The sequence below is a fragment of the Oncorhynchus mykiss genome, chromosome 22 (assembly GCF_057628025.1).
Source record: "Oncorhynchus mykiss isolate SJ-2025 chromosome 22, ASM5762802v1, whole genome shotgun sequence".
Classification (NCBI taxonomy): domain Eukaryota; kingdom Metazoa; phylum Chordata; class Actinopteri; order Salmoniformes; family Salmonidae; genus Oncorhynchus; species Oncorhynchus mykiss.
The window spans coordinates 19327639-19341152 of record NC_143043.1 but is presented as its reverse complement, the minus strand read 5'-3'; the positions used below and the strand labels follow the sequence as shown (position 1 = coordinate 19341152).

Here is a 13514-nt window from a genome sequence, read left to right as displayed (position 1 = left end):
TCACTCACTCACTCTCTTTCACACTCTCTTGGGAACACTTTGTGCCCAAGCCAGACAGCCATCCAGCCCTCCAGCCCAGCCAGTCTGCATGCTAGCCTGTCTCTCCATCCTTCCCTTTCTCCCTCCTCTGTCAAAGATGGGGCTGAGACAGGAGAGGAGACAGGCATGGGCTGATACTCAAGCCACAAAAGAGTCAATTACCTGTGTGTCACACTCATAATGAGAAGAGGGATGAAGGGCCAGGGGACAATAGGATGTCCACACACAGGCTGCATCCTAAACGGCACCCAATTACATATTAAGTGCACTACTTTTGTTTGACCAGGGCCTAAAATTAGGACATGCCCAGTCCGTGCCCCAAATGGCACCCTATTTAGTGCACTACTTTTGATCAGGGCCCATGGAGAATAGCCATTTGGGACTCAGACATTGCAGCCACTGCCAGCGGGTTGGGTTTGGAAGTTAGCATTCTCTCCTCACCCCCCTCATCGTCCCTCGTCCTCCAGCACTCACCTAATTCAGCATCCTCTATTCAGCAGACCTGAGATCCTCCCTGACCCATAAGTCCAGTAATAAATGGTATTGATGCTCAGAAGAAGCCTCTCAGATAACGATAAGGGCCCATAATGTGCTTGCGCCCAGCTATATTGAGAGGAATAGAAAAAATGACGTTTGGGCCTCATTAGAAGATAAAAAAAACTTATTTCATCCCCAAGCACTCTTTGTTACGGTGTGAAATTACATTTGAATGGCCTTTTTCCACGGCTACATTCTTTATCTGCAGTATTTTGGGTGTATTTCTCGTGAGAACGAGGGTTATTTATGCTAAATGGCTATATTGATTCCTGGCGCAGAAAAAGAACATTGCCAAACTCAGGTACGGCTAGAATGCAAATGCTGATCAATGCTGATTTTGTAGCATTTTAGAGATGGAGTGTTTTTTTTTTCTTCCCTTATAAGATTTTTTTTGTAGACTTTAAAAGTGGTGGCTTGTAGCCATTATTTGTTTACTTAAGTAACTATGAGAATTGATCTGTAGTTACATAAAGTGTAACTTTGTTGATTAAGGGACACTTTTCTACATTTACATTTGAGTCATTTAGCATATGCCCTTTTCCAGAGCAACTCAAAGGTACCACATTCATCCTTAAGGGATACTGCAAGGTTATTCTACATACCCAGAGTCAAATGAACCTATAGATACCATGTCTACAGGTACTGCATACAGAGACATAAAAATGCTATGCACGGGTTCATCTGACTCCGAGTCAGTAGTAAATTGTCAAAATCCCGCGGTATCCCTTTCAGATAGCAAGGTGAGGCAACCACATGTCACCGTCATAGTAAGTAAACAAATCCTCAATAAAAACAGCCGTCAGTAAAGTCTGTGCTGGTGAGAAAAGACAAATGTGAGTTTTAGTGATATTTCCAGATATTTGCCGTGGGTGTTTTTTTCTGCGGTGTGCTAGTTGAGTCACCCCCATAACCTACAGTGCATTCTGAAAGTATTCAGACCCCTCGACTGTTTCCGCATTTTGTTACGTTACAGCCTTATTCTAAAATGGATTCAAAAAAAATATATAATTCTCAGCAATACCCCATCATGACAAAGTGAAAACAGTTTTTTAGAAATCGTTGCAAAAACTAGAAATATCTTATTTACTTAAGTATTCAGACCCTTTGCTATGAAATTCAAAATTGAGCTCAGGTGCATTCTGTTTCCATTGATCATCCTTGAGATGTTTCTACAACTTGATTGGAGTCCACCTGTGGTGAATTCAATTGATTGGACATGATTTGAAAAGGCACACACCTGTCTATATAAGGTCCCACAGTTGACAGTGGATGTCAGAGCAAAAACCAAGCCATGGGGTCGAAGCAATTGTCTGCAGGATTGTGTTAAGGCACAGATCTGGGGAAGGGTACTAAAACATTTATGCAGCATTGAAGGTCTCCAAGAACACATCATTCTTAAATGGAAGAAGTTTGGAACCACCAAGATCTTCCTAGAGCTGGCTGCCCGGACAAACTGAGCAAATTGGGGGAGAAGGGCCTTGGTCAGGGAAGTGACCAACAACAACAGGGAAGTGACCACTCTGACAGAGCTCTAGAGTTCCTCTGTGGAGGTGGGAGAACCTCCCAGAAGGACAACCATCACTGCAGCACTCCACCAATCAGGCCTTTATGGTAGAGTGGCCAGACAGAAGCCACTCCTCAGTAAAAGGCACATGACAGCCGCTTGAAGTTTTCCAAAGGGCACCTAAAGACTCTCAGACCATGAGAAACAAGTTCTCTGTTCTGTTTGTCCTGAATGCCAAGCTTCACATCTGGAGGAAACCTGGCACCATCCCTACGGTGAAGCATGGTGGTGGCAGCCATCCTGCTGTGAGGATTTTTTCAGTGGCAGGGACTGGGAGACTAGTCAGGATTGAGGGAAAGACAGAGAGATCGTTGATGAAAACCTGACCCAGAACGCTCAGGACCTTAGACTGGGGGCAAAGGTTCCCCTTCCAACGGAACAACAACCCTAAGCACACAGCCAAGACAACGCAGGAGTGGCTTCGGGACCAGTCTCTCAGACTTGAACCCGACCAAACATCTCTGGAGAGACTTGAAAATAGCTGTGCAGCAACACTCCCCATCCAACCTGACAGAGCTTGAGAGATTCCGCAGAGAAGAATGAGAGAAACTCCCCAAATACAGGTGTGCCAAGCTTGTAGTGCCATACCCGAGAAGACTGGTGGCTGTTATCGCTGCCAATACTTATGTAAATGTCATATTCCATTTTTTGTTTTTAATAAATTTGCAAATATTTTTGCTTTGTCATTATGTGCTATTGTGTGTAGATTGATGAGGGGAAAAAACGATTTAATCAATTTTAGAATAAGGCTGTAACGTAACAAAATGTGGAAAAAGTGAAGGGGTCTGAATACTTTCCGAATGCACCGTATGCACAGCCCGAAGGCAGCAAGTCTGGACTGGCCTATGAACTGCCAAGCAGAGCGGGGCATTGATGCAAATTCTTTTTATTTTTGGAGGGCCGCTTCAATTTGACGTCCTGTTTCTGGTGGGAGGGACTGTGTGTGTGTGTACTGTGAGTGTCGTATGTGTGCCTTGTGTGTGTGTGTTTGCAGCGTATGCAGACCCAGTCCCTGCAGGATGTTAGGATAGAAATGTGACCGGAGGAGAGGAGAGCAGCAGTCAAGCTGTCACGCAGTCACGTGGGCTATGTGTGCTGCTCGGAGCAGGAAGGCGGTCAAGGGCCAGGCTGTGTGTGTGTGTGTGTGAGTGTGTGATATTGTGAGAGAAACTAGGTCACAATATCACAACGCGAGGAGGGAGAGAGGGGGGCAGAAAAATAGACATTGTTGTATGGACAGTGACACAGTCAAGACGCTCGTCGACTAAATTTTTGCCATTGCCTGGAAGATTCGAAGGAAGGATGTCCTGTTGGTGTGTTTATGTGTTAGCTTAGCTGGCGTTAGCGCCGGTGCGGTTTCACCAAGATAGGAAGGGCTGTGTGTGTCTATTCCTGTGCCGGACACTTGGCCAGGCTCACTGCACTGTGTGGAGCTGGCCTCCGAACACGCTGAAGCAGACAGGAGAGAGGGATAAGAAGAGGAGTGTTGCTGGATCACCTACTGCAAGACTGCAGCCCTGTGAGAAAACCTGCAGGATCTGCCTGGCTTAATCCTACCTCTTTCAAAAAAACAGTCCCTTTTGAAGAAGGAGACTTATATAGTGTGGAATCATGGGGGTGCTGTTTTACCCTCGTCGTTAAGTGGAACCAGATTGGAGGAATTGCTGTGTGAGTGAAAAAAGCCTTGTGTGTTTTCAGCTTGACGAGTTGAAAAAGGACTGCAGCAGCATGACCACTAACTGTCAGTCCACGAGGAAAGGCATCAACACTGTCGGTGAATCAGTGTTAGTAATGACAGGGATACAGGCTTAACTGGAAGGACAATCAAGGCAAAATAGCATTGTTGTGGATGGAATCCCAGAGTCTCCAAACGAGACCTGGACGGAGTCTGAGGTGAAAGTGAGGAAAATGATTGAAGGGCTGCCGATAGATCATAAGAAGATTGAGGTGGAGTGCGCCCACAGGATTGAAAAACCTATCCAGGTGACAAACCCAGGTCGATAGCGCTAAAGTTCCTGAGGTACAAAGGTGGCTGTTATGGACAGTGCCAAGAACTTGAGAGGAACTGGCATCTTCCTCAACGACGACAACGCTGAAACTGTGCGCCAGAGGCGAAGAGAACTGATACCAGCCATTAAAGCTGACAGAGAGCGTCGGGACGCTGCTTACATCTGCTACGACAGGCTCGTTGTCCACCCTCCCACCCAAAAGCCTGAAAGGGGTGAGAGAACCAAGCAGAGGGGTTCATAGTCTAAGCCCCGCACCCGGATTGAGGCTTGCTTTGTTTGTGGTTTCCCACATGATGCTTATCTCTGATAAGCTACCCAGGAAATGGCTTAAAAGAGCCCATATTAATATAGGCAGCCTAAGAAATAAGGTTCATGAAATCAATGACTTGCTAACCTCAGATAACATTCATATATTAGCCATCACTGAGACTCACTTTGATCTTTCCTTTGACAACACAGCAGTAGCAATACAGGGATATAACATCTATAGAAGAGACAGGAATGCATATGGTGTCCCTGTATGTTTTCAGAGACACATTCCTGTGAACCTCAGAGGAGATCTCACGCTAAAGGTTGTCGAAGTGTTGTGGTTGCAGGTTCACCAGACACATCTAAAGCGTATTATTTTGGGGTGCTGCTATCGGCCTGCCAAATGCGAACAGTCAGTATTTGGATAATATGTGTGAAACGCTTGATAGTGTATGTGATGTTAACAGACAGGTCTATTTTCTGAGTGACCGGAATATAGACTGCTTCCCATTGAGTTGTCCGCTTAAAAAGAAGAAGCTCACTGTAACCAACGCATATCTTCTAGTTCAGGTTATTGATCAAGCTGCCAGGGTGTTCTCAAACAGTCCAGGTACTATATCACCCATGTGTATTTATTATATTTGTAGAACTTCTGAAGATGTATCCACACCCGTTGGATGTAGTTACCGCAAAATAATAGCTTTATCCAGAAAAGCCAAAGTTCCAAAGGCAGGGCCTAAAATAATATGTAAGAGATCATACGAAAAGTTTGGTCGTGGTTCCTATGCTGAAGATATAAAGAAGATGGATTGGTCTGATGTGTGTAATGAGGAGAATCCAGACGCTGCACTTCAAGCATTTATGGAATTGCTCCTTCCAGCTATTGATAAACATGCACCTGTTAAGAAACTGACTGTTAGAACTGTTAAGGCTCCATGGATTGATGAGGAGCTGCAAAACTGTATGGTTGAATGAGAAGGAAGCAAAAGGAGTGGGTAATGAGTCTGTCTGCACATCTGACTTACTGCAAATTGAGAAATGATGTGGCTAAACTCAACATAAAGAAGAAGAAACTAAGATAAATGATATAAAATATGATGGGGGAAAAAAAAGCTTTGGAGAACTTGAAATGAAATTATGGGCAGAAAGACACATTCAACACAGTCTTTTATTGAATCAGATGACTCGTTCATCACAAAACTCTTTGATGTGACCAATTATTTCGAAAGCCTCTTACTTCATTGGCAAAACTCAGGCATGAAATGCCAACAACAAACTGTTGGCCATCATATTCATGCATAAAATGCCAAGAAAAGCAATGGCAATTAACATTTCATAAAGTTAGCAGGGAAGAGGTTAAAACATTGTGGCTGGCCCTCAATAATGAGAAACCACCCGATATTGACAACTTAGATGGGGAAGCTTGCTGAGGATGGTAGCGGAATATGTTGCCTATTTCTCACATCTTCAAGATGAGCTTGGAGAAAAAGGTTTTCCCTCCGCTTCCCTCCAGGTCTAATGTCATTCCGCTACCCAAGAATTATAAAGCACCCTTTTCTGGTTCTATCAGCAGACCAATAAGACAGCTCTTGGCAAAATTTTGGAAATAATTGTGTTGGATCAGATACAATGTTATTTATCTATGAACAAACAGACTTTTAGCATTCCTATAGAGAAGGGCGTTCTACATGTACTACACTGACACGAATGACTGCTGAAATACATTGTTTAATAAGAAGATGGTGGGAGCTGTACTGATAGATTTCGGTGCAGCCTTTTGAAATGATTGACCATAATCTGTTACCGGAAAAACATACGTGTTTTACGGCTTTACGCCCTCTGCCACACCCTATGCCAACGAGTTGCAGTTCGTTTCAGAATGGGTGGAGAGCAATAAACTAGTCCTGAATATATCTAAGACTAAGAGCATAGTATTTCGTACAAATCATTCCTTAAGCTGTAGACCTCAGCTGGATCTGGTTATGGAAAATGTGGCTATAGAACATATATATAGGGCCATGATAGCATAGAACTCCCTGCCATTTCAAATCACTCAAGCAGGCAGCAAAAGTAGCTTTAAAAAAACAACAACCAAAAAAAGGAATAATGCAGCACATCACAACATCTCCGACCTAAATAGCGGTAGCATGTCCCTCTGTAGCACATCTGGTGTTTGGGTGAAGGTGAAAGATAAGATGTGCCTTTGGCATCAGGATATCAGGGCCTGCTGAGAGGAAGTGATGGTAAGCAACGGCCTCTTTAGAGTAAGGAGGTACTCCTCCGTAATGTGATGTGATAGTCTCAAATGAAATCACATTTTATTTGTCACGTGCTTTGTAAACAACACGTGTGAACTAACAGTGAGATGCTTACTTCCCAACAATGCAGAGAGGAAGAACATGGAGAAATAATAGCAAAGTAAAACACGTAATAATAAAAGTAATAATAAATACACAATGAGTAATGATAACTTGGCTATATACACGGGGTACCAGTACTGAGTACTAACTGTTATTCAGTAGAGCAAAGTTATATTTAAGTGTATGAAAATGTATTCTTATTTTGTGTTTGACTGGTGGATGCTGCTGGGTGTGTGTGTGTGTGTGTGTGTGTGTGTGTGTGTGTGTGTGTGTGTGTGTGTGTGTGTGTGTGTGTGTGTGTGGTGCGGGGAATGACAATAGAAATGCAAAACAAGATTCTGAGAACCGGAGGAAACTCCATAAGAGAACCGGAGAAAACTCCATATCAATGGGAATTTATTCATTTTATGAACAAGTCCAAAGGACACGCACTATTTCTTAGCTAACCCTTTACGGGTGGTAGACTGTAACACATTACACTATACCTTAGCTAACCCTTTACGGGTGGTAGACTGTAACACATTACACTATATTTTAGCTAACCTTTTATGGGTGGTAGACTGTAACACATTACACTATTTCTTAGCTAACCCTTTACGGGTGGTAGACTGTAACACATTACACTATTTCTTAGCTAACCTTTTACGGGTGGTAGACTGTAACACATTACACTATTTCTTAGCTAACCCTTTACGGGTGGTAGACTGTAACACATTACACTATACCTTAGCTAACCCTTTACGGTGGTAGACTGTAACACATTACACTATACCTTAGCTAACCCTTTACGGTGGTAGACTGTAACACATTACACTATACCTTAGCTAACCCTTTACGGGTGGTAGACTGTAACACATTACACTATATTTTAGCTAACCTTTTATGGGTGGTAGACTGTAACACATTACACTATACCTTAGCTAGCCCTTTATGGGTGGTAGACTGTAACACATTACACTATATCTTAGCTAACCTTTTACGGGTGGTAGCCTGTAACACATTACACTATACCTTAGCTAACCCTTTAGGGGTGGTAGACTGTAACACATTACACTATACCTTAGCTAACCCTTTACGGGTGGTAGACTGTAACACTTTACACTATATCTTAGCTAACCCTTTACGGGTGGTAGACTGTAACACTTTACACTATATTGGTCAATCTGGTAAAACATTTGAATTTCTTCTATTTGTGGATAATAGTATCACGTACGCAATTGCCCGACTGCTGACCTGGCTGTGACAAGGTTTTTACTGATTCTAAAACACATGCTTCAAGTTCTCGTAAGATTGTCTCAGATGGATCACTTATGGGATGGTTCTGTAATCAAACGAGACCCCGTATACAAATACCTTGCTATTTGGATTGACGATGATTACGACTGAGCTTGTTAAGAAACCTAAGATTTAAAGTGGGCTTTTTTTTACAGAGATCAAACCTTGTCTTTCTAGGAATCAGATTTTGCGGTCAACTTTTCTACTTGTTCTTGATTATGGTGATACTATTGCAGCGGCCTCTTCTCTTAAACTCTTGGATCTTCATAGTGCCCTTAATTTTATTCCAGGACCCAGTTTGATTACTCTTCACTGTATTCTTTACCAAAATGTTGGCTGGACCTCTTTGAAGTCACGTAGATCACACCAAACACTCCCATCTTACCTAACATCACTGTTAAGATTGAAAATGACAAGTTATCAAGCCCGTTCACAGGGTTGGTTAGCTCTGGAGACTCCTTTGGTGTCTAGAGAGTTAGGTAAATCAGACTTTAATTTCCTTGCACCTTACGTGTGGAATTATCTTACAATACCCTTTAAAATTGGAGGAATTGGTGCCTCTAGGGCATTTCAGGCCGTTTTCAGAAAACCTTTTTTACTGAAGAATGTGTCTGTTTCTTATGATTGTGTTGAACTTTTCATGTATTGTTGCGTATAATAACGTGAATTTTGATGCGTAGTTTATTGTATTTTGAAGTGTATTGTGGTGCTGTACAGGGCTTCTCCTGGAAAAGAGACCTTGATCTCAGCATCGACTCCCTGTCAAAATAAAGGTTAAATAAAAATACCTAGACGAGAAGACGGACATAAGTGAAGCCCATCTGATGATAATGATGACTGTTCAATTTATTGAACCGAGCGGAGTGATGGATCTCTGAAATGTCCTCGTATGTAGCTAAAGTGAAGGATTAAATTGAAACTTTATCTGGAGGAAACGCCAATACGGTTGCTGAGGTAAGGGATTCAATTCAAGCCGTTAGTTGGAGAGAAAACTCCCTCTGTAGCTCATTTATGAACGGAATAGCACGGTTGCCAGGGTGAAACGTTTGGTTGAAGCCTTAGCTGGAGGAATTGTTGCATTTCCATTGTTGTTTTCGTTGCACTTCCATTCCGTAACATCTACGAATCACATTATTATTATTAATAGTCTTGACGTCAAATGGGAGAACCAAGGACACAGGTGGCTCTTAAAATGTTGTGAAATTCTTCCTAGTGTTTACAGAACAACTGGTTCTGAGAGATTAGAATTAGGACCTTCAATTTTCACAGTAAGTAAATGTAACAAAATGGATGACTGCAGTGTAGCTGTCATTATGAGTACATGTTGTATGGATTGCTAAGGCATAAGAATATGAAAGTGTGTTTTCTTATTTTAAATGTACAGTATGTAGTTCTGTACCTGTCTATTAATGTTATGTATTATGTAATTCTATATAGTTCTGTCCTTCAGCTGTAATTGACTATTAATATTGTGTATTATGTGATGTTTTATGTTTTGTGTGGACCCCAGGAAGTGTAGCTTTGGCTGTAGCTAATGGGGATCCAGTCAACACCAATGGAGGCTGCTGAGGGGAGGATGGCTCATAATAATGGCTGGAACGGAGCGAATGGAATGGCATCAAATTGTTGTTGATACCATTCCACCCATTCTGCTCCAGCCATTACCACGAGACCCGTCCTCCCCAATTCAGGTGCCACCAACCTCCTGTGGTCAACACGTCTCTGTGTGTGTCTCAAATGGCACCCTAATTCCCTATATATTGCACTACTTTTAACCAGAGCCCTTTGGGCCGTGGTCAACGGTAGTGCACTATAAAGGAATTAGGGTACGATTTGGGACACATCCTCTAGGTGAAGTAGTTTGAACAACACTGCTAATCTTCGCTCAGGCAGGTCTAGTGTAGTATAGGTCTGGAAGCTGGTGAGTGTCTCTCTGTCCCCCTGTTCAAATCAATCTAAATTGTTTTCCTTTGTCTTTACAGGCGTGGGGACGCTCCAGAGGACCTCTAGCCAGCGCAATGCCATGATGTACCAAAGAAGCAACTACGCTCTGAACTCCACAGCCTCGTACACCGAGCCCTACCGCTCTGCCCAGTACCGGCCCTCTGAGGGCAACTACGCCCGGCAGCCGCTCGTCATGGACGACGGGACCACCCGCTCGCCCTCCATAGACAGCATCCAGAAGGACCCAAGGTAAGCGGCTCAATAGGCACTAGGGTCGTATTCATGACTGCACACCGTGGCAAAACGTTCTACAGCAAAAACAAAACGTACACTTTTGGTTTCTCATTGGATGAATCCTGGTAGATCCCTCCCCGTTTCGGCCCGTTTGCTCCCGTTTGGTACCGACTGAATATGACCCACTGGCACTAACAGTGCTTACTGGGCTTCTATATAGTGCTGGGTCAACATTAGTGTCCTCTTACTAGTCAAACAGAAAGCCCCGCTGGGCAGACATCCAGAGCCGTAGCCGTTAAGCTACACGGCTACACGGACCACTCTACAATGGACCCTCAGATTCAGTGGACCGCTGCGTCTGCTCTTGCTACGGAGGCATGTGCACCATGTTTTTTTGACCCTCGAGCGCCAAACCCCTCACCTTGCACGTTGGGAGCGCTGTTCACACCCCTGTGTGTTGCTCTAGCCGAGAGCGGTAGCAAAGTCTGCTTTGCACTGCGGACTGAGGTCAGATCGGCGTGCGTCCCAAACGACATCCTATTCCCTGTATACTGCACTACTTTTGCCACGACTGGTGCACTATAAAGGGAATAGGGCGCCATCTGGGACATATTCCGCGGCGGGGCTAAAAGCGCCTGAGAGAAACATGTTCCTGCATCAACTGGGCCTCAACTCGGTACCGGGGGAAATGTAGCCGTGGTGTTGGTACTGTCCCCCCCAGGGTCGTTTAGATTATAATAGAATTTGATTTGATTGGAGTGGTGTCTTGCCTCATGTGACACACACGGATGCAAGGAGCATTACAGCCACGTCTGTCACGATGAGGACGCGGTGTACCTCTCGCTGCTACTGTCTCACTTCCACTTCTTTCGCTTCCTCCGCGTTTGTCAGAAGGCCAGCGTGAAACACACTCGCTGAAATAGAAGCAGACTTTGTCGTCTATGCTTTTCTCTTGTCGTAAGGTTCGTGGATTCCAGTAGAAGAGTTCCAATAGACAATTCTAGGAGACGTCATTGATATGGGCCTTGCAGATGAAATGAATGAAGCTCTATTAACCGGGAGGAGCTCCTGGCAGTGATTGTCCACAAGGCAAGACATACCTTTTAGAGTCTTCCAAATGAAACTCCCCCAGTGAAGTATCTTCCTTTCATATTGGGAGAAAAGCAATAATCCTGGAGTGTAAATATCCGTCTATGTCATTTCCTTATTTCAGAGTCCCAGCCCTGTGGTAAGGGGGAATAGTTGTTGTGTGATGTCATCATAGTGATACGTTTGTGTTTGTGTCTGTCCACCTGTCTCTCTGTCCCCCTGTCTCTCTTTCTCCCTGCCTTTCTGTCCCCCCGTCTCTCTTTCCCTCAGTCTCCCTGTCTCTACGTCTCCCTGACTGTCTGTGTGTCTGACATCTCTCTTTCTGTGTCTGTGTTCCAGGGAGTTTGCGTGGCGTGACCCTGAGCTGCCTGAGGTGATTCATATGCTGCAGCACCAGTTCCCCTCGGTGCAGGCCAACGCCGCCGCATACCTGCAGCACCTGTGCTTCGGAGATAATAGAGTCAAGGCTGAGGTACGTACGCACTGCTCCCGTTCTCCCCTGCTCCACACATCCTTCATCAGTACCCAGATTGCAGTTCGATGTGACGTGGTGCTCATCCCAGCGGGTGTGAATCTCACCTGAATTTACTTGATTCCTTACGTCCTCTCTCCTCGCCTCCATCTCAAAGCACAAAGAAGGCTTCTATCGGATCTTCTCTAATGCGCTATAAGGAGGTAAGCAGAGCAGATGCGAGGGATCAAGGAACTACAATTGAGATTCCCCCAGGGAGTGAGAGGACTGTTTTTGCAGAGGCTCTCTCCTTCTGTCTCTGTCTCTGTCTCTGTCTCTCTCTCTCTATATATATCTCTCACTCCCTGAATAGGGTGGGTTGGGCTGGCCACTCCATTCCCCTCCAGCTCTCTCTGGATTTTCACGGCTCAACAGGGTGCTGGTACTGCTGCCGGAGTCATCGGCTGAAAAAGCTGATCTCAGAATCAGCAGGGGCTTCACAGCACTTAACCTATAGTGAGACACACACACTTAACCACACACGCGCACACACACACGCACGCACACACACACACGCACACACACACACCCCCACAAACACAAACACGTTTGTTTTACTACCCTTGTGGGGACCAAACTATTGATTCCCATTCAAAATCCTATTTTCCCTAACCCATAGCGCATAGCCCTAAACCTTTAACCTAACCCTAACTTTGACCACTAACCCTAATTGTAACCCTAAATCTAACCCTTAAGCCTAAATTTGCCTTTTTCCTTATGGGGACTGGTGAAATGTCCACACTTGTCGAAAATGTTTCTTGTTTTACTATCCTTGTGAGGGCGTAAAAAATAAACCTATTAATCTAGGTTTATTGGTCACACAGTTCAGCAGATGTTATAGCGGGTGCAGTGAAACGCTTACAGCATGTTACTAACACTTACAGTAGGTTACTAACGCTTACAGTAGGTTACTAACACTTACAGCATGTTACTAACACTTACAGTATGTTACTAACGCTTACAGCATGTTACTAACGCTTACAGCATGTTACTAACGCTTACAGCATGTTACTAACGCTTACAGCATGTTACTAACGCTTACAGCATGTTACTAACACTTACAGTAGGTTACTAACACTTACAGCATGTTACTAACGCTTACAGTAGGTTACTAACACTTACAGTATGTTACTAACGCTTACAGCATGTTACTAACGCTTACAGCATGTTACTAACGCTTACAGTATGTTACTAACACTTACAGCATGTTACTAACGCTGACAGCATGTTACTAACACTTACAGTATGTTACTAACACTTACAGTATGTTACTAACGCTTACAGTAGGTTACCAACACTTACAGTAGGTTACTAACGCTTACAGTAGGTTACTAACGCTTACAGTAGGTTACTAACACTTACAGTATGTTACTAACGCTTACAGTAGGTTACTAACGTTTACAGTATGTTACTAACGCTTACAGTATGTTACTAACGCTTACAGTAGGTTACTAATGCTTACAGTAGGTTACTAACGCTTACAGCAGGTTACTAACGCTTACAGCAGGTTACTAACGCTTACAGTATGTTACTAACGCTTACAGCATGTTACTAACGCTTACAGTAGGTTACTAACGCTTACAGTAGGTTGCTAACGCTTACAGTAGGTTACTAACGCTTACAGTAGGTTACTAACGCTTACCGTATGTTACTAACGCTTACAGTAGGTTACTAAAGCTTACCGTATGTTACTAACTCTTACA

General features: G+C 43.9%; 1 protein-coding gene across 16 annotated transcripts in view; it reads left to right on the top strand.

Moving 5' to 3' along the window:
- Window positions 1-13514, top strand: part of pkp4 (plakophilin 4) — a 123054-nt gene that overhangs the window by 73660 nt on the left and 35880 nt on the right. For 14 of the 16 annotated variants that reach the window (XM_036958883.2, XM_021579147.3, XM_090215669.1 and 11 more), the window contains 2 exons: window positions 10016-10226; window positions 11640-11772. In XM_036958883.2, the coding sequence (XP_036814778.1) occupies window positions 10016-10226; window positions 11640-11772 (344 nt within the window). Of the gene's footprint in view, window positions 1-2554; window positions 4362-10015; window positions 10227-11639; window positions 11773-13514 lie in introns of those variants that run through there. The other 2 variants (XM_090215673.1, XM_090215672.1) reach the window with 1 other exon arrangement.